Here is a 20,512-nt window from a genome sequence, read left to right as displayed (position 1 = left end):
CAAAAATCAATCCTGCTGGCACCATCAAGGCTAATCATCAAGAAAGTCTCTGATATATATTACATGTTTATTAGCTAATCAAGATATTCTAAGCATCCTACTGGTGAAAACAATGTACTTTCAACTAAGCATTACTGAAGTAAGTGTTTTCAGAAGGTGTAAGAATAACTCAGTATAGTCACACTATGATAAAATTAACTTTGTCTTTGCTCCTGTTTTAATTTTCACTGGCTTGAGACAACTCGAAAATAGAATTGTGAGAGCAACATTATAAATGAGATGTGAAAGCTGTGAAGGACAGGGATCCCCTTGCCTCAGGTTCCTGTTGTGGGTCTTTTCTCTCATGGGCAAAAATATCCTCCAAGCCAAAGAAAACACTTCTTGCTTGGACAGTCAAGGGACGCCCACAGAGACGGGAGTGTGGATGACTGGTTTTGGGGAGACGTAAATACAGATGGGAGAGAAAGAGAGCACAGTCTTATCACCCATATCAAGCTTTGAGTCCAAAATGTGCTTTAGCAACCCAACATGGCTTTCCAGTCCATGACCTTCTGCAGGAGTTTGCCTTGCCATGGACTATTCAGGCTTTCCAAATTAGGCATCATTTCTGTTATAAGCCCTATGTAAGGTTCCCAGTGCTAATGGCACATACAAGTATTGTTGTTTTCATAGGAAGTGTACATTTTACTGAAGAAAGAGGGTGAAAGTAAAACATAACAGCCCAAAATTGGAAGGAATATACTGGGATCATTGTTAAATTTTTGTGTCTTTAAAGATCAGAAAAAGTTATAAAAAAAGAGGCAATGAAAATTATTCAACATAAGATGGAAAGCTAAAATGCTTTAGTTCTCCATGTCCATCTCATACTCCTATAATTTTGTGTCATTACTGGTCAGAGTTAAAATAATTTGGATTTCTCTTCATGGAGCAATTTAATGTAATAAATTAAATCTTGAAAAAAATCTGAATGATGAGTGTTCTGCAGTGTTTCTTTGGGAGACATTTACATCCAGATTTTGGGGTTTTTTCCTGTTTAAAGTCTATTACTAACAACCTTCATATTTGTCTGAAAATATATTTGCTGCCATATTATTTTAAAAAATATTTTCATTCAAATGAGCTTATGCTTTACAGTAAGTTCAGAATATACATACCCGGAGACACACATTTATACCCTTCACACCTCTCAATGCCACTGAAGACTGTGTGCTTTAGCCTACTGTCCATGCTGAGTGGTTTTTAGCCTTTAGCCCCCAACTAATGTTGTCATTCCCTGGTAAAGTACTAAAACAATTTACTGACTATTTCTATTTATCAGTTATAACAAAATGCACTGTTAATCTAAAACCCTTAAATATACTACTTTTGAAGACAACTTCTTTGTTACTTTTCCTGCTATCAATACCATCTTTGTTACTCTGGTATGCAGACTACATTTCCTAAACCCATGCCCAAAGTTCTAAAACAGTTTTTTGGTTTGCCTTTATACTCATCTACTTGTTCAATATCCACATTTATCACTTTTTTATTTACTTTTTCTACACAAATCTTCATTCCAAGGGAGTATCTGTCATGAGTTGTAGTCCACCAACAACATTCAAGCATTGTACTATCTAAAAACACATAAGAAATGAAAGGTCATTACAATACACCAGTTTATAGCTTGAACATGTTATCTGAACAGTTTGGACCTAAACCATGGAAAAGTGTGACAATATATTTTATTTAACTTCTAGTCTGGCTTCCCTGGAAACCGGGATCATGAGGACAAAGATAATAATGCTGTACTATTCACAATTTTGTTTAATTCTTTCATTTTTCCTGAACAGATTAAGCCTTCAACACCATCATTTCCACTAAAATTGAAGGAAATAAGTAATATGTTGCTAATTATTAAATTTTTAAAAATTAAATTTTTAAAAAATGACTTATAAAATTTAAGGAACTTGAGAAGATAAAGCCCCCTAATCTCATAGTACTTCGAACTATTGTAAAATCAGAGTTCATTATCCCGAGTCATATACATGAAGAACTTCAAAATGTGTCTAAAATAAACACATACACACACTCTCCCCTGATAAAAGACTAATTTTGGTATTCTGTATTAATACTTTCTGTTATCCTTCTAAACTCTGAAAAGAAATACCAAATGGAGGAAAAAGACAAAGCAGATAACACTGGGCTAATGAGAGAATTTTCTAAAGTCTGCCTTAGTAATTATATTTCAATGTTATAAAATAAGTGTGGATGGAAAACTGTTGTAGTAAAAGAGCTTATTCCTACATCAATCCTCTTCCATGCAAAATCTTCATATTTTTGGATTTTTGCAAATACTAAAGCATAGCCAGTTAGTTATATTTTTGCTTCTATTTCTGGGTTAAATAATTAAGTAATATCAAATAATATTCCATAATAATCACTGTGACCATTCATCATTTTAATTTCATAAAAAATTTGTACACTGAAATATCTATCAAGCAGTATCTAATCTAATAATAATAATACAATAATAATATCAAGCTGCATCTAATCTAATAATAATGAAAGTCCATGAGCTGTACACTTTGCCAGGTTGGATATGATGTCCTAATTCTATATTAAACTTGCAGAACTGGCACTACTCTCAATCTGTTATGAACAATGTAAAGAAAGGTGCCATTTATCTAAATGTTTAATAACACGTATCACCATTGCACTGACATACTATGTCTTTATATATTGATGCTGAATTGATTTTTGTCTTTTTGCTGTTATATACTCTCTCTATTCTTTACATATATTTTTGTAGCTCTGTAGCCAATTACTGTATTCATAGCTAGCACTTTGTGCACTCTATTAGGGAGAAAGACAGAATAAATTCCCCAATGGCTCCAAGCCCTGGGGGTCAAAGTTTAGATTCTCTGGGAAGCCAAGGCTGAAACCAGCTCTCCGAGACATTTTTATAAACAAAGTTTAGTTCCTATCTAAGGTGGGGAGGAATTCAGAAAAGGGTAGAACCAGGGAAGGATTACCTCATCACTTACGTCTCTAACTGGGGATTCTTGTCAGTTATGCTAATTTGCTAAACACATAAAAATTGTATGCACTCTATGTTACTTGTGCATCTTCAATGCTTTCAATCTGGCAAATTGTGCACCTGTAGATCTACAGAGCCTTAAAGAGGTAACCCCTTTTATCACCTGACTGGGTCTGGCTTGTGCTTTTAGGACAAGCAAAAAGGCATCAGTAGCAGTTGAATTTTATTAAAATAGCTTGCAGTAAATAGAAAGTTATTAAAGTTAAGAGTATGCAGAGAAACTATAAATTTAGATATGAAAATATTCAACTACTAAAAAGGATATATGCATAGAATTGTAAAAATAGAAAACAAGTAAATCTATTGATATATAATTTTTATATATATGAGACTTTTTACTTTGATTATATTTTTACTGACCTACACATATATATGAAACTACATTTTTATTTAAAACACAGGCATATGTGTGTTTCTTTAAATTCAAGTTTCTACATATTCCTTAAGTTAAACATTACTGAAAATTATCCATATTTCTATGCTAGACAAATCTACATAGACATAAATGCCAACATTTATATTATGCAATATTAGTACTGGTTTTATATACTGACACAAGCACTAAATACAAGCATAGGACATATATAGATATATATTTACGTATATATGTGCATGACATATTTATATGAAAGTCCAGAAAACAATGTTCCTGGATTGTCAAGCCCGCTGTTGTAGGAATACATATTTTAAAATTCTGGATTTTTATAATATCACAATATATAAATTAATTATCAAGCTGAGATTACAAAATAATGCCATATAAAAATAATTGGAAAGTTTTAACACATATTTTTCCAGAATCTTTGCAAAGTTACTTAAACGTGAGAAGTTTTTCAATCGATAATGTGCATATAGCAGGGAAGCAGATATATTTTTGGATTCCATTTCTAGTAGCTGTGGACATGACAAAGTCTCCTACCTTTTTTCTGAAAAAAAATGTATGTATGTATGTATGTATGTTCTTTTTATTACAACAAGACAAAAAAGTGAAGAATCAATATCAAAATTAGCCATAAATATTTTCTTTGAGATAATATGGTGTGGTAAGCACAGGCTTTTATTCTTTCTATATTTAAAACCTTGGTTGTTTTTGCTGCTCAAAATTATTTTGATCACAATTTTGATCACCACATCATAAATCTTGTGTATTACCAGTATATTTCCTGTTCTCAGTTTTGGTCATGGTTTATTGCTTTTCCCATTACTAATATGCATCTGTTTATGATCAACTCTAAAAAGAAAAATAAAAACCAAAGCGCATCTATAAGCACTAGACCAACAGTGAGCATGAAGGTGCTATTGTGGCTGTGCAGTTAAGCAAGAAAGGATTGCTCCTGAAGGAACACAAATGCCCTCAATTCCCCCTGCCCCAGTACAGGTTGAGAAATAGAAGCACCTCTCAGGGCTGGAGAGATCGCTGCCAAAGGAAAGCACTTTCTCATTTTGAGATATCCGCTATTCTTACACTCGCTGTTAAACACACTTAAGTGTAGATGCCTCTGCTGGACAAATGTACAGAACTCCTAATTAAGGAGTTTCATTTTTGCCACAAAAGGAGCTAGATTGTAATGGAATCTTTTGTCCGATGCTTGATGAGGGGTGAGATATTGTATAAACCACTAGCAACACCACTGCGAGAAAACATAAGTAATTAGCATAGCTGAACACCCAGAACAGCACCAGCTGCTGTTGTTAGTACCAGCAGTGTGTCAATTTAAAAAGAAAAATCAAAAGAAAGAGTCACCTTAAGTGGATTTGCTTTTCTTTTTGAAAGGTAACATTAACCACACATTTTTAACTGATCCACTATAGTATTGGCTATCTCATTCTTTTTTTTTATTTTTTTAGATGGGTGTAGCCTATATATCAAATACCACATATACTAAAAAGTCACAGCAGCAAAATAGCAAGCAACAACCCATTTTCTTAAGTGGGGATTTTAAAATCCATTTTAGTATTTAATTTGCATGGGGTAGGTGCACATTACCTGTAAGTTAATAAAGATCATCTGCAATCTCATGTCTCATATTATGTTACAGAAAGACCGGTGATTCAGGAGGTCATATCACTCTTAAGGACGAGGAGGAAGAGGTCTGAATGTGAAAATGGACATGAAATTTTTGACCATGAGCTACCAAATGCTGGTGGAACTGGTATCGCTCCTACTTCTGAGATATAAATGCCAATCTACAGAACTGAAAATCTCATTTTCTAAGACTGCTTTGTAAACCAGAACTAATTCCTGTGATGGGAGAGGTAACAAGAAAAAGAAAGACATTACTTTCAGATTACCTCCTTGTGAACAGAGAATGGATGCTGGATCTGCATGGAAACCACTTAGACTAATGTTCCTGCACCAGAGCGTAAATGTGTCATATATGTGGCATAATTGGCATGACTGATGTCATCACTGGCATTAGCAACATGAAATAGGCTGCTTCATGACTAAGATGATAGGAACAGGATTTCACATGGACTAACAATTGTGTGTATAAAGGTCTTTTATACAGTTTGGGTACAAAGAAATTCTTCATCTCAAAAAGATCATATAAGTAATATAAATAATGCTAGGATTTGTCAGTCTGAGACAAGAGTTATTTGGTTCAAGTCTACACTAACCATTAAATTAGTACTTTAATTAGTCTTCAAGGTGGCTGATGTAAAGAACTTTAGTAGGCTTAGAACATCAGTTGCCCTACTTTTAGGTTAGCTAAGTTGGGTGACATCCAATGTGAATGTTATTTGTCTTTTTGAGCTTCAGAGCTTGCTTAGTCATCTTTGCATAGAAAAGACACAGATCATGCAAAAAATACATTCATTTTCTTCCTATTGATAGTATTGAGTCAAAGATCACAAGGGAGAAGACAGTCCTTTTAAAGTCTTCTTTCAAGACTTGCATTATCTATGTACAACACGACCAAGAAATGTTTACTCTTTTTTTTTCACATCATCAAAAATATGCTTATCCAGTATGTAATGCTGAAGGTCTTTCATGCTAAGTAGTGTATTCCTACTGGTATAAAGTTGGTAATCAATACATTGTTATGTCACTAAATATTAGCACCTGTTGAGGATGTAAACTCTCTGGATTAATAAAAAAGCACTGTAAATCCAGGTGGCTATTCACCTTCATGGCCCATGTTAATGTTATCAACAACAAAACTATTAAAATAACAAATTAGTTCAGAAGAAAGGAAAGCAAAAATAACAACTCTTTGGTAAATAAAAAAGTTTTAAGAGATGAAAGGAAGTTATCAGGTCCATGTAAATTGTCTTTCATTATGTTAATATCAGTATGATGTGAATGTTTGCATAGCATAGAGCAAAACCTGCACAGAATGTGTGCAGATTTCACCAGCGAGCACCTAAAGTTATCATAGACATGAGTGCAGCCACATACTTTAATCTGAAAGTATTTAAGTTAGTTAAACCTATAATTCACTGTCTTTTCCACGCTCAAAATTCTGTTTGGGAAGGCTGGCAGATAAACCTTGCTCTCCATGCTTGTGGTTTCTGGATTGCAGTCCATGTTTAAAAACTTCACCCACAGCTGCACACAGGCACATGCAGACCATCCGGAGGGAGTGGGTGGAGGAAAGTGGGGGATGCCTAATTCCTGCCTTGGCTCTACAACAGCACAGGAATCGGCATGAGAGATGTGTACACCCAGGTGGGTGTGAGGTCACCTGCCCTGGCCTCAATGTTCAGCAGGAGCTCTACCTCTGCTGGCAGCCTGGAGAGCCTCCAGAGCACCCTGACACCTGGCTGCCCACTGCCACCTTGCCCAGGGTGTTCCTACAGAGGGCCAAGCTGTGGGAGCCTCCCAGCTACCTCGCAGGAGATGTTCCAGAAGCTTGCAGAACCGTGGGAATGCTGCAAGATCAGAAACAATTTTGGCTTTGTTTCTAGGATTGCACTGCCTGCGAGCCTGGTGGGAGGCAGCGCGGGAGGAGCAGAGCCAGCGTTTGGCTTCCCTGGCTGGATGGGCAGCAGGCATCCCTGAAGCCAGCACAGATAAATGCATCTCCTGTTCGTGGTGATGTGAAGGGCTTTTCACAATGAAAGCAACTTAATGAAAAATGATCAACAGCAAAGTGTGTGCAAAGAATGCATGATATTTCAGTCTGCATATGTGTAGTCAGCGTGAAACCTTGCCAGCTGCAGGTAGGTAAGAAAATTCACCTGAACAATACTTGACACTGCATATTCCTTATGGTAGCTTTAGAGAAACCCAAACACAAGTGAGGAACTTTTTCTTAAGTAAGATCTGGTACCTTTTAAATGGTGAGCAAACACACATACAGATCTGTATGTGTATCTCATATGATTAGAGATCGCACACCTGCCTTTCCCAACTACTGCCGGAATGAGTACTTTAGCATGCAACCAAAGGGTATTTTCCTTCCCCACCACACACGGCTTGGCTAAAACAACTGATAGGTAACACTGACCTTTAGCTTGTCATAGCGGTCGCTTAAAGCTGCCACCTGATGATCACGGTGTCGCCCGACCAGTTTACACAAGGCACAAATTAACTGGTCATCAGTCACACAGTACATGTTAACTTTCTCGTCCTCATGCTCCAAGCACATTAATCCCCTGATGTGAGAGTCTGGGATAGGCTCGATGAGACGGTGGCCAGTGAATGGCTTCTTATTGGGGTGAGTGGCTTTCAGGCACTCCTCGCAATAGGACACCTCGCAGGTAACGCAGGTTTTCACTGCCTCCTGGGCAGGGTCCTGGTCGCAGAACTGGCAGAGGACCTTCTCGCAGGACGACATGCTGTTGTTATCAAACGCCCGCTCCCGGCGGGTCTCGCTGGGGGAATTGGGCCCACTGACCGAGGCTTTCTGAAACCTGTCGATGATGTTCTGCAGGGTGACGTTGCGCTTGAGCCCGTCTAGACCGCGCTGGCTGAGGGTGATGACATAGCGGCAGGTCGGGCACTGGAAGGCGGTGATAGACTCCACCGGCTCGTTGGTGGCGCAGTGGGAGACCAGGATGCGGTGTGCGCAGTTGAAGCAGAGGCTGTGAGCGCAAGGCAGCAGCAGCGGGTCTTCAAACAGCTCCAGACAGATAGGGCAGGTCAGTTCTGACTCCAGTGTTTCCATCTTCAGGCAAAGCTTTCCTGTGGCGTCAGCGAAATCCAGGGAAGCTGATCAGCTATCTGGAAACACATGTAAAATTCGATTAGGCAAGAGAAAACATGAGGGGTCAGCCATGGGGGGTTGTCAACTTTCGCCACTGCTTCCTGGTCTATCAACCCCCCATGCTGGGTGGGAGAGCAATCAAAAGTTTTGAACCTGCACATACACACATCAAGGTATTTAAACTGTTTTCCGCCCCCCCCCCCCCGCCCCCACCTTCTGTTCATTTAAGAATGAAAAAACCCAAATGTTCTCCATTATTTTCTCTTTCCTTTCTCTTTCATGAAACCAAGGAAAACGGCAGATGTGTCTCTGCATTATTAAAACCCAATATGATGAACTTCAAAAATCTATTACAGCAAAATTAGATTTCTTTTGCAGATGCTGCTTTTGGCTTCACTCATCTATTAGTAAAACTTTAAAAAAAAAAATCCTTCAATTTTGCATGGCATTGTGCAAGGATTAGTCCAGAGTACTATAACTGATAAATTTAAAATCTCTATTAACATTGAGTTATTTTATCAGATTGAAATTTTCACCTGCTACTATAGCAATAGCACAGCATTTAGACTACATGTCTGTGTTTATTTTTGTAAATATATATACATGGATTTAAACACATGGAATAGTGTTTCTAGCACATTATATCCTACATATATTTCAATAACACATGCAGCTGTATTTATGTGCACCTATATTTTTTATTTTAGTTATATATACCTGTATACATATGCCAAAAAGTATATCATATACAAGTTTGTAGTAAGATAATATAACCACAGGAGCACACAGTGTTGTAACTGAAATGCCTAAATGAAGATTAATTAGGTACATGCCAAACAGTAGCTTAGCCCAAATTAGTGATGACCCCAACCTCTAATACAAGAAAAGCTTCTAGACAGTATGACAGTGAAATGTGTAATTTGCTTAGGAGGAGTTTGTGTAAGTATCTACTTTTGTATGAGTACTCTCTACCGCTAAAACATACAAGGTATGGCTTGCTTTAGTGACCTTATTAAACCCCTGAAGTGGATTTGGACTAGAATCAACAATTTTTGAATGGAGGACATGGGATTTTCTGGAGAAGGCAGCGGTACACCCCCATCAGAGATCAACTGAAACTTAATTTTTCTTCTTTTCCTGTGCTCAGTGTTACAGAGAATGGTTTTGAAAGAGTCGCCCTACGCGACTCTCCCTGCCTAAGCTCCCGTCAAGGGCCTGTCACTGCTGCAAGCAGACAGGTCAGTGAAGCAGAAGCAAAAGCTATGCTTCACACTCACAGAGCTGTACCTCTTCACAGTACAATCTATTTAAGCTTTGTTGCTCATAACTGAGGTTGGCTTCAGATGGCACAGCTGCATCATCTTTACACTGTAAAGTCATTGTTCAGTTGTGTGAACTCTTGACTCCTCCCCTGACCAGGGAAAAAGACAGAAGGACAAGAATCCCCCACAAACAAACCTTGATTCATTAAGGGTGAGAAAAGCTCAGGGCTCATTAGCAGCCTTGGGAACCAAGCAGGCTTGAATCTTCTGTACTTCATGACAATTAGTGTGGGGAGCATGGTGGCAGTGACAGGAATGCTACCTATAACCCCAACATGAACCAAAGCAAAAAGGAAAGTTCAGCTAACAGAGGCAAGGTTCAGACTTCACCATTGGTATTTAGTCCTCCTTGCTGTGTGGGAAGAGCAGCAAGGCGTCTTTTCCAGAGGTATGCCTAGAAATGAGGATACTTTGCCTCTTTGCACTAATGCGTCCTTTTAGTCTGCCAAGAAATCTGAGCATTTAAAAAATGCACTGACCCCATCACAAAATTTGCTTTCCTGTATCTTCCCTGATGATGATCTTTTTTGAAATAAAGTTCAGTTTGCCAAAGACTAATTCATTTATAGCTATCCATCAGCTGCCATTATTGCACGGTGCATCTGGTCAAAATTAAATGTCTGGAAATTTAATATAAGCAGGAAGAAAACTTCCCCTCTCAGCCATAGCCATACAGCACAGAAGAGATTAAAGCCTTTTCTGCAAATGAAGACCAGTTTGTCTTTCCTCCTCTTCACTCTCTGTCTTACAGAAGTCCCAGAAGATCTAAATCTCATTCACATTGTTTGAATCCGTTCCACACCACAACTGTCTACCTCATCATCCTCGTATCCTGCAAGCTGAATACTGCACTGGAAAAGGGAGAAGGGGATTTGGGTTTGGCAGGAGACAATGTTTAAAAAGACAAACTAATAATTTCTCATCTATTGGCAGCCCTGTGAAAACCTGCCAGCCTTTAAGGTTTGCTTCTCAGGACCACGTTCAGAATACAGGGCTTGCTTCTATGATAATCTTTCTGTACAAAATTCCTTCTCCTCCTCCATGTGCCAAACACTTTCATTCATTCAGTTTCCTTCCTAAAGCACCTTTTTTATAAGCAAAGGCTTTTTTATGGTACTCATATAAAAGAGATGTATAGATAAACAGCTAGAAGCAGCAGAAAAACATTTGCATCACTGCCTCATAGAAAGATGCTTGAATCACCATCAGGGCTCTACACAAACACCACCATCTCAACTGATGACTAACTCTAATCTATCTGACCTGAATGAGCAGCAGCTGAGCCCTAACTAATGCTATTCAGTATGAGCAAGGGTGCCAAAATCTGATCTCAGACTGTAAACGTCTTGGAATAAGAACCGATCTTCCAAGGTAAACAAAGCTGAGCACACTGATAGAAACCAAAAAAAAATACATTTCCCCATTTTCTTTTGCAATTGCAAATAAGTCAAAACAGAGCACATCTAGGACTGAATAATGAATCCTTTGAGAGCTGCTCACCAAAGACAGGCTGCATTTTCTGGACAATCAAATGATTAATCCACTGAATTTCTGCTTTCACTTTTAAGTAGGTGCCTAAAGTACAGATCAGTGTGCTGATGATCCAGCTACAAAGTCTTTCAAACTCACTGGCCCTTGCCTTAAGGTTTCATATCGAGTTTGGGTTTTTCTTTCTTCCTTGAGAATGGTAGAGAACCCTTAGCTACAGAAAACTGGAAGATTAGGCAAAAACACAATATGCATTGTTTATGGATGCATATGGTTGTATGCCATATTCAACCTAGCTCAAATATTGAGATGCATATAGCCTCCAGATGCAGAAAGGAATGAAGGATTTTCAAGTGCACAATTTCCTATTTGCAAAAATATGGAATTACTGGCAGAAAATTATATTACCAAAATGTCACTGAAATGGCAAGAGTTATTTTTCTACCCACAGGAGGCAATTTTAAGAACAGATATCAAAATAAAAGAGATTGTCAAAACAAATGTCATTTAAACAACAAAAATATACTTAAGTAACTTTGAATTTGTGATATCTCCCCAGGCACATAATGATTAGTTAGGCAGTATATTGTAAACATGCGCTAAATAAAATCCCAACATCAATCTAGTTCATTGCAAGATTCTACTAACATTAGTGGAATTAGTATCTCTGTACCTCTGCTTACAAACATGACATATTTTGTAGGTGACATTAACACCTTCATTTGCCAAGACATAGCCCAGCAGCAACTGGGATAACAGATTTAGGAAGGGAAAAAACATTATTGCAGAGAAGCAATTGCAGCCAGAGAAGAAAAGAGTATGTGAGAGAAACAGCCCGGCAGTGAATAAGGAGAGGGAGGAGGTGCTCCAGGTGCAGATATCCCGGCAACTGGAAAGGAATAAGATGAATGTGTCTTTAGAAACAGATGGTGTGAATCTGCTTGTAGATAGGGCCCAGGGACTTGTAGGTAGGGAAGTAACAGGAGAAGTCATGAGTTTCAGAAAATGCTACTAATTGATATGGAAAGCTGCTCAGCCAATGTCGTGCTAAATTTCTGAACTTTGAGAAGAACAAAGATTTAATAGAGCTATGTTATTCAAAGGGGGTGTGTGTGTTTGTGTACGCACATTAAGCAGAACATATAATAGGTGAATTGGGAAGTCTGCACCTTCCAAGTGCCTTAGCCAATGAGGAAAGGTGATGTGGCCAGGAAAATTGGGCTGAAAAGGAGGCTGTGTCCTCCAACAATTTGAGAGACCCCATGGAGAAATTCCCTGTGGCCTTTGTTCATGAATAAAGTTACAGGACACTTCTGTCTCGTTTCTGGACATAAACCTCTGGCAACTTGAATTTTTCCACACAAACCCATGGTGAAAACCACAATGAGGCAAACTGTCCCTCTGCAGCCGTTCATGGTGGAGCTGGGATCCACCTGCAGCCCTTGCAGGACTTCATGCCAGAACAGGTGAATGCTAGAAGGAGACTGTGACCCTGTGGGAAGCCTGTGCTGCAGCAGATGCCTGGCAGGATTTGTGACCCTGTGAGGGACTCGTGTTGGAACAGCCTGTTCCTGAAGGACTGCACATTGTGGAAGGGACCCACACTGGAGAGTTTATGAAGAACTACATGCTGTGGGAAAGACTCGTGTTGCAAAAGTTCTTGTAGGAACTGCTGTCTCCTATGCGATGGACTCCACACCAGAGCAGGTGAAGAGTGTGAAGAGTCCTCCATCTGAGGAGGATGGAGTGGCAAAACTAATGTGTGATGTACTGACTGCAACCCCCATTACCATCTTCCACTGCTGCTAGGGAGAACAAGGCAGAAAGATCAGAAGTGAAATTAAGCCTGGGAAGAAGGGGTGGAGGAGAAGGTATTTTATTTCCCATTATCTAATTCTGATTTCATTGGTAAAAAGTTAAATTAATTTTCCCAAGTTGCTTCTGTTTTGCCTATGACAGTAACTGGCGAGTGATCTCTCCACATCCTTACCTTGACCCATCTGCCTTTCATTGTATTTATTCTCCCTTGCTCAGCTGAGGAGGGGAGTAACAGAGCAGCTTTGGTCAGCACTTGGCATCCAGCCAGGGTCAACTCACCACAAGTACTAAACTACACTTATAAATGAACGTGTCAAAAATTCTAGTATATTGAGATCACTTTTGGTCAGTAAAACACTACAGAATTCTCCCCACACTGAATAAATCCCTAGCAACTACAATAAAGTTAGCAGGCAATGTTTTAGCATGCCACACAGTGTCTCCTGCTCTTCTTCTATTCCAGTTGGTCCTATAACCTTCGGGACAGGTGAGAACAGAATCTACCAGGAGTGGAAAAGCAGAGAAAACCATGTCCTACAAAACTTCACTATCTACTTTTGTAAAGGTGGAGCTCATGGCATGAATAAAGCTGTTTTATTTCAATTGTAGTGAATTCAATCCTGTTGTAGAAGGAAGAAGCTGTAGGCCATTCTAGAAATTTTAAGCATCTTACTAACAAGTAGCACTGGGCAAAAGAGTGAAAATTGTGACCTGTTCCAAAATTCCTTGAAAATTCTCTCTGGTAGAATCACAGTTTGCAGTGGTTTGGTAAATTATAGCCAAAATATGCCTAAGCAGGCTTGAATAGCATTTTTCCTAGCCATGTTTTCTAACAATTTACTGTGTTAAGACTACTATGGAATGGCTGCTACAGTAAGGCCATTTCAGTCCTGGTCCTTCAAACTCATATGCAGGATGGACATAAGACCACTGGCTAATTTAAAGATTGAACACCTGAAGACTAAGTATTTTTGATAAAAACACTTGGCAACTTTTTCAGATAGAAAATGAAATTTATTAAAATGTCATTATATGAATATGAAAAGAAACATAATACAAAATATAAGTATGTAAGTATGAAATGCAATAAAATGAGTTATGCTTACATGCATATGTCTATACATGTATGTATCCTAGGTTTATAGTACAAGGGGAATTGCAGTCAGCAGCCACACTATTCCTGAGTAAACTATGGAATGCTTAAGCAGGTTACTACCATAATACAGAGCTGCTGTTTTCAAAGTCACAACATTTTTCTGTTAAGTGCACAATAAAAGTAAATTTTTTTTTGTTCTTGTCATAAACCTTCTACATGCTATTAAAAAACCCCAGCTTTCAATTTCTTCTGTTAATAGTGGGAAAAAAAATAATTTTTCCATTTTCTATAGTTTTCTAGGATATACACAAAATAGTCTGGGGAACAACTTTTTGTTTCAACAAGTGAATGTGATTGTTCCACAGCCCATTCAATCAACATTTCAAATGCAATCAAACCAATGAACTCCTGCATAGCCTAGGTGGTCCCTAGTCCATTACAGTTTTTTACCTTCTGCAGCACAGCTAGTGAGATATTCATGTAAATAGTGGTTTGTGTCAGTAGTGCAAAAAGAACTAACATTCCAACATCAGATTTTTTAGAAATATTTAATGGAAACTTCTGTAGCAGTAAAGAAAGCAAGCTGCACACACCCCGAAGCAAGCAAATACTTGTTTTCCCACTGGCTTTTGTCAAAGCAGTGAGAATTAATAAATATTCAAAGGATACATCTGTTCAACAGCTCCTGATATGCAAAAACAAATTATCAGCGTGAAAGAAAATTACTAGTTCATCCTATTAATACATTTTCATTGACAGAAGAATGATCATCTGCCTTGTCTAGAAGTTACATGCAGTGTTTTCATAATGTTGAGATAGTTGTTTGCAATATTTAAATTATATCAATACAGGAAAAGCACACCTGCTATGCTGTTTGCAGTGTTATAAAACCTTGACAATGTCCCTTTCTGGTTGAAACATATGCTAGTAGGAGATTATATTTTTGAAAAGATGAATCCTGTTATGTTATTCAGTGAGACAAGAACATCTCACAGAATTAAGGTTTTTGGCATGAGATCATATGTTCCTGCTCATGGGAGATAAAACAATAACTAAGGTTCAAAAACTAACAGACTACAAAAAAGTCTTGTCCTGTAAATCCCATAGCAATCAATAAGTTGCTGATTTAATATTATATATAGTAATATATTAGATATAATATTATATGTGCACATAAACCTATACTACTATGCACTTGGAATGCTTTTTGGTCTTTATTTTTCATTTTCTTGCAACTCCTGTATCTTTACATTCTTTAGATATAAGATTTAATATTTCCTCAAATTTCTTCAGGGGAAGGAAAGCAATTTATTGTTTAATCTTTAGCACATGTGAATCAGCACTGACCTCCAATTAAATTTATGGTTGAGGGTCTGTTCGAAAAATCTCCTTAACTAAATTCACACTCTTCATTTGAGAAAATGGTATTTATCCAGGGGTATATCATTGCTGTACAGAAACAAATACCAAGTTCATGTCTTGGTCTGATACTGGCAACATGGAAAACAACAACTGGAGCAACCTCAAAAACTTACCAAAGGGGACAAATTGCTATGTACCACACCATTCTTTTTTCCTCACTCATTTCAAGGTAACAGCTTCCTCAGTATAAATGCCACTCCACAACAAAAGGAAGGTAAAATAATTTTACCCACTAAGCCCACCAGTTTTCATAAGTCTTTGGTTGCAGAGTAGAGCTGGAAATCTCACACATTTCCCCAGCATGGGTAATGCCTTGGTGGCACAGTACACTGTGATTTTTAACACAGACTATACAGCAACAGAAATACTCAGAAATTATGTGTTCCAACACATTGCTTCTAACACAGATGTTAGTGCAGCTTGGAAACTCTGTATCTGAAAAGCTCCTGCAAGTTTTCAGAGGTGGCAAAAAGAAATGATTGTATTCTCTTCCCACCAAGTTGTTCTATGAATTCCTTCCCCACACCTAAGTAAAGGGAACCATGGATTCTAAAGCTCACAATCACTGTCTTTACCTAGATAATCACATTTTAATTTCCCACAGAAGGATAGCCTGCTATTCTTATGCTTTGTTATCTGAGACACATCTTTCTTATCTGGGTCTGCTTTCTTAACAGAGAGAGCATATAAAATAACAGCAATCATTCCCAGGAATTGGAGCAGATATAAAGATAAGGCCTCAACCTACCACATAGGGCCTTGAATTTAAACTACCTGCAAGATATATTTTTGATGAACTAAAGCTCCTTATACTTATAATCACATTACAAAATACACTGTGTTAACCTCTCACTGTCCTGTTCCCTGGTCCTTATATGCAATCTTCAAAAAAAACCAAAAAAAAAAAAAACAAACAAAACCAAAACCAAAAAAACCCCAAAAAAAACCCCCACAAAAATCACCCTGCTGTCTAACACTGAAGAGCTCCTTCTAATTTATGCCTGCTGTACACTGAAGTCCCTAATATCATTGATGTATTTAAAATTCAAGATTTTAATCAGGTCATTAGAAGGGGAAATTAACTTTGAACCATGGGAAGATGGAAGATATGGAGCAAATCATATCTGTGCTCTGGAGGTTATCTGTTTTAGATCCCTGACAGAAACCTCTCACCAGTGGAGGAAGCACCCAACACAGGCTTCCTGGGTCTGAAAATAATAAAATGGGAATCAGCAGGAGGACTACTCCGTTAGGAAGGAGAATCTTCACCCAGGCCCTTGCCAGACCCTGAGTCCTGCTCTGAGAGGAGTGGGGACATTTCCTGTGTTACTGTTGTCACTGGGGCCACCATGATCACGTTTCTGCCACCACAGCTTGGGGTACCAGGCTCCTGTTCACCATTAGCAGAATGATTTTTAGGAGCATTCTTCAGCTTGGTAGACCAGAACAGAAATCTGCAAGTACCTGTTTAGCAAATCACTAAGTGAAAAAATATAAGAATGCAGTCCTTCTCTCTTGCTGCATAGTGGTTCCTAAATGCAAGTGGTGGCTTTCATCTGAACAGGTCTCTATAGGGTCCCTTGGAAATCAATGGAAATAAATAGCCATCTCTAAAGCCATCTGATTTAGAATATATGAGATTTTCTTTAGTATTAAGTGATCTGTGTTTTCTAAATCTGTTTATTTTATTCCAGGTAATAAAAGGAAATTAAGAATCTAAGAAATTAAGACTACATCAACTAACAAGTAACTCTTTCCAGTGCTCTTGAGCTTTAAGAAGAGATAATAGAGAATCTAACATCTATTATTTTTTTATTCTTATGTACTCAATGATCACTTGTTTAGCCAAATTTGCTTCCAATAAATATCTTCAAATATGCTTAATTTCTATTGTTCTCTAGTTAAAAATCCAAGAGGAAACACAGAAAACTGAGTTGAGTTGCAGGAGAATGATCCCAGAGTGTCTTTCCAGCTGACACCACTGAGCAGGGATTTTTCTGGATTTCTGAGTTACTGTATTGATACCAATTGGCATCTCAAATAAAAGGCTTTTAATGTTATTCACAAAATAGTTTAGTAGCTTTTAAGAGAGAATGGAAAGAGAAAACAATAGCTTAATAATTATATCCTTTTAGATGTTCTTCATCAAAAAAGCCTCACAGTTTATCTCAAAAAAAATGGAACAAAATTATACATTTCCTGTCAGCTGTCAAGCAGGTCAGTGTTACTGTAATAACTAGAGTAGCACTTCAGAAAGAGTTACTGATATGTATCTGCATGGCTTCCAGCTTTTTCTTCCAGCAGCTTCGTAAATACCTACTTACAAACATCACTGAATGTCATCTTATCCTCGGAAAACTGTTTTTCTTTAAATACTTTACTGGGAAAATCGCACCATGATTCTGTACCTATGAGCTATACATGCTGATGATTCTCCTAAATGTATGCTGCATTTTGTAGGCTTTTGTGGATATAGAATTTGCATACAAATAACCGTAGTGATCAGACCATCAGTCTGAACATGCTGGTGCCAAACGCACATGCTTTGAAAAAACATCACCTCTCAGCCATCATACTTGAAACATTTCACTGCTTTAGGTTATGTAACTTCATCATTTACAAATGAATAAATGGAAATTTAAAGACTTTGTACAAGGATGAAGCAGGCATCAGGGAATAATTGTATTTTTAATTTTTTTCTGATGTAAACATGTATCTCAGCCTTCATCTGTTATTTGAAAAACAGAATTATAATGTTCCAGATGTTGTTAATACTATGCAGATGCAAATGCCTCTTTATCTCTCTAACTGGTTTTATGACAACTAACAAGACAATAAGTCCTTGTTTGAAAACAGAAGATGAAAAATGTTCCATTTTTTCCAGACTTTCCAGTACCAAAAAGATAATTAATCACAGCAACAGAGCAAACCTCAACTCCTCCCTAGACTGCTAAACACATTATAAAATACTTCCTAAATTACTTGCAATGGCAAGCGTACACATATGCATCTGTTCCACTCCCACAAAGCCACCCAGCCGCATACCCACCGCTGGATCCTGCCCTACATCTTCTGTGGGAAACATTGCTGCGGAGACGGGGACCACGCTGACCCTTCAGAAACCAGCAACCCAGCTGGGACAGGCAGTAGACCCCACCACTGTCCCAGCAATCCTGTGGCAGCACTGACTGCGTCTGCAACTGCAAGACAGTTGTGGCTGAAACACAACAGGAAAATCTCCCCTACAATTGCAGGAAAACCCGCTCCACCTAACTGCCTCCGCCAGGATCCGTGCTCCTGAGGCCAGCCCTTCGTGCTGCATCCACAGCAAAACACCTCCTCTCCCTCCCAAGAACCAGCCCTGGTGGGGTGAAGGCAGGAAAAAATGGATCTTCTTGCAGAGCATCCCAGCAAGGCACCAAGGGCTGTGGTGGGACAGTGCTGACCCATGGCTTGGGGGCTGGCAGCACCCAGTCCTGTAAAGGGAGGCTGGCTTGGACTGGCCAAACCTGCCACGCTTAAAAGGAACATTTCCACATTTTCTGTGTTCCAGAACGGCAGAACTCTGCACGACAGACTTGTGGCAAACAATAACTTGTTTTTTACTGCTTTCTCCAAATATTATTCAAAATTATAACAGTGCAAAGTCTAGTGGGAGTTTGCTAAAAGTGGGGACAATTTGAGAGAGTACAGCACCTGTGTGAAAGTCTTCTCTTCCTACAAACACCACAGAGACCCTACTGTTTCGAGATTCACCAGATGAAACACAAGATGATAGCAGTTGCTTCATTTTATTTTTTTTTTTAATTTTACCTTAATTTGTATGTAAGCAGCAAACTGCAACAGGAGGCTGGAAATGCTTTACCAAAGTGCCTGGGAGGAATCCTGAGTCACACCAGACATTTGGTCTCCAACAAAGGTGTTAAAAAATCACACAAAGTGGAAACAGCAGGAAAGAATTGCTTCCTTGTGTTCTCCGTTTTTCATGTTGCAATGCCCTCTTTTATACAACGGTAACACAACAAAGTGAAACAAAACATACCTCAGACATCTGAGTATAAGATTGCAAACCCACACTTGTCTTAGGCTTTTCTTCCATGGAAGAGCCTGCACTTTGTTCTTTTGAAGCAATAAACAACTGTTGTGATTATTTAATTTCCTATTCATTTCATTTCCTTGAAACAATAGACCAGAGACCTCATACAAATGCACGTTCTTCATAAGGTTTTTAAAGCTTTTTGCTGGGAACGTCTATTAACTTGTGGGTGGAATAGCAGCTTCTAAAAGGCAAACTGAGCATGCAGAAAGAAAGACAGATGTACAGAGAGATTACGATTATTAGAACCCTTTTCCATGATATTAAATGTCCATGGATAACCTACAGTCAAGTCATAAGCAGCCCAGTAGGAGCCACAGCACAAGTCCTAGGCAGAAGAATTTTAGATTCCTCAACACATATCTTGTCATTGATCTTTCATTAAACAGCATCATGTAGTTACTTTGGACTGTCTGCCCAGCTATGCTGGCTTACACTCATCCAGATGCATTTGTGATCAACTAGCTCAAATGATTCTTGATTCTATGATTATCAGATGCTGTCCTGCTGCTCTCTTTGTCCACATTATATTTATTCTGCCTCTTCATGCCCTTTGCTTGCAGACAACCAGCCACAGTCTGAAGAAGTTTCAATGAACAATTTTTTTTTATATTTAAATCTTCTTAATCAGTCATAAAAGTGACACCAATCATAAAAGTCACACCAATTCAAATAATCTCAATTTTGCTGATACATCTGCCTTTACTCCTCCATGAGTTTTACTTCATTTTGAGGGTAACACTGCATCTGTTACAACAGACAGCACAGAGATATTTCATAATTACAGCTGAGTATCTCTATGTGATGATTTGTTAGCAAGGGCTACAGAATACTTTCACTGCTTATGCATTTGTATACACATGTATACAAGTGAATAATTATGAGTTCAAACCATGGGCTCAAAGTTGTACTTGTGTCACTCGTGATGCCAGCTTGTTTGAGTTCAAAAACCTTACCTTAAGATAATGAAGTCATCTAACAAATATCCTCTGCCACACATTAATCTCCCTTCTTCCACTTTTGAACTAAAGTGTGAGCTATAAA

General features: G+C 38.3%; 1 protein-coding gene across 5 annotated transcripts in view; it reads right to left on the bottom strand.

Moving 5' to 3' along the window:
- Positions 1–20,512, bottom strand: part of MID1 (midline 1) — a 172,893-nt gene that overhangs the window by 88,637 nt on the left and 63,744 nt on the right. For 4 of the 5 annotated variants that reach the window (XM_068180077.1, XM_068180076.1, XM_068180075.1 and 1 more), the window contains one exon: positions 7,528–8,243. In XM_068180077.1, coding sequence (XP_068036178.1) covers positions 7,528–8,187 — 660 coding nt within the window. In that variant the 5' untranslated portion in view covers positions 8,188–8,243. Of the gene's footprint in view, positions 1–7,527; positions 8,244–18,421; positions 18,569–20,512 lie in introns of those variants that run through there. The other variant, XM_068180078.1, reaches the window with a different exon arrangement.

This window comes from Anomalospiza imberbis, chromosome 2, assembly GCF_031753505.1.
Source record: "Anomalospiza imberbis isolate Cuckoo-Finch-1a 21T00152 chromosome 2, ASM3175350v1, whole genome shotgun sequence".
In the NCBI taxonomy this organism is placed as follows: Eukaryota; Metazoa; Chordata; class Aves; order Passeriformes; family Viduidae; genus Anomalospiza; species Anomalospiza imberbis.
This window is presented reverse-complemented; position numbering and strand designations above follow the sequence as displayed.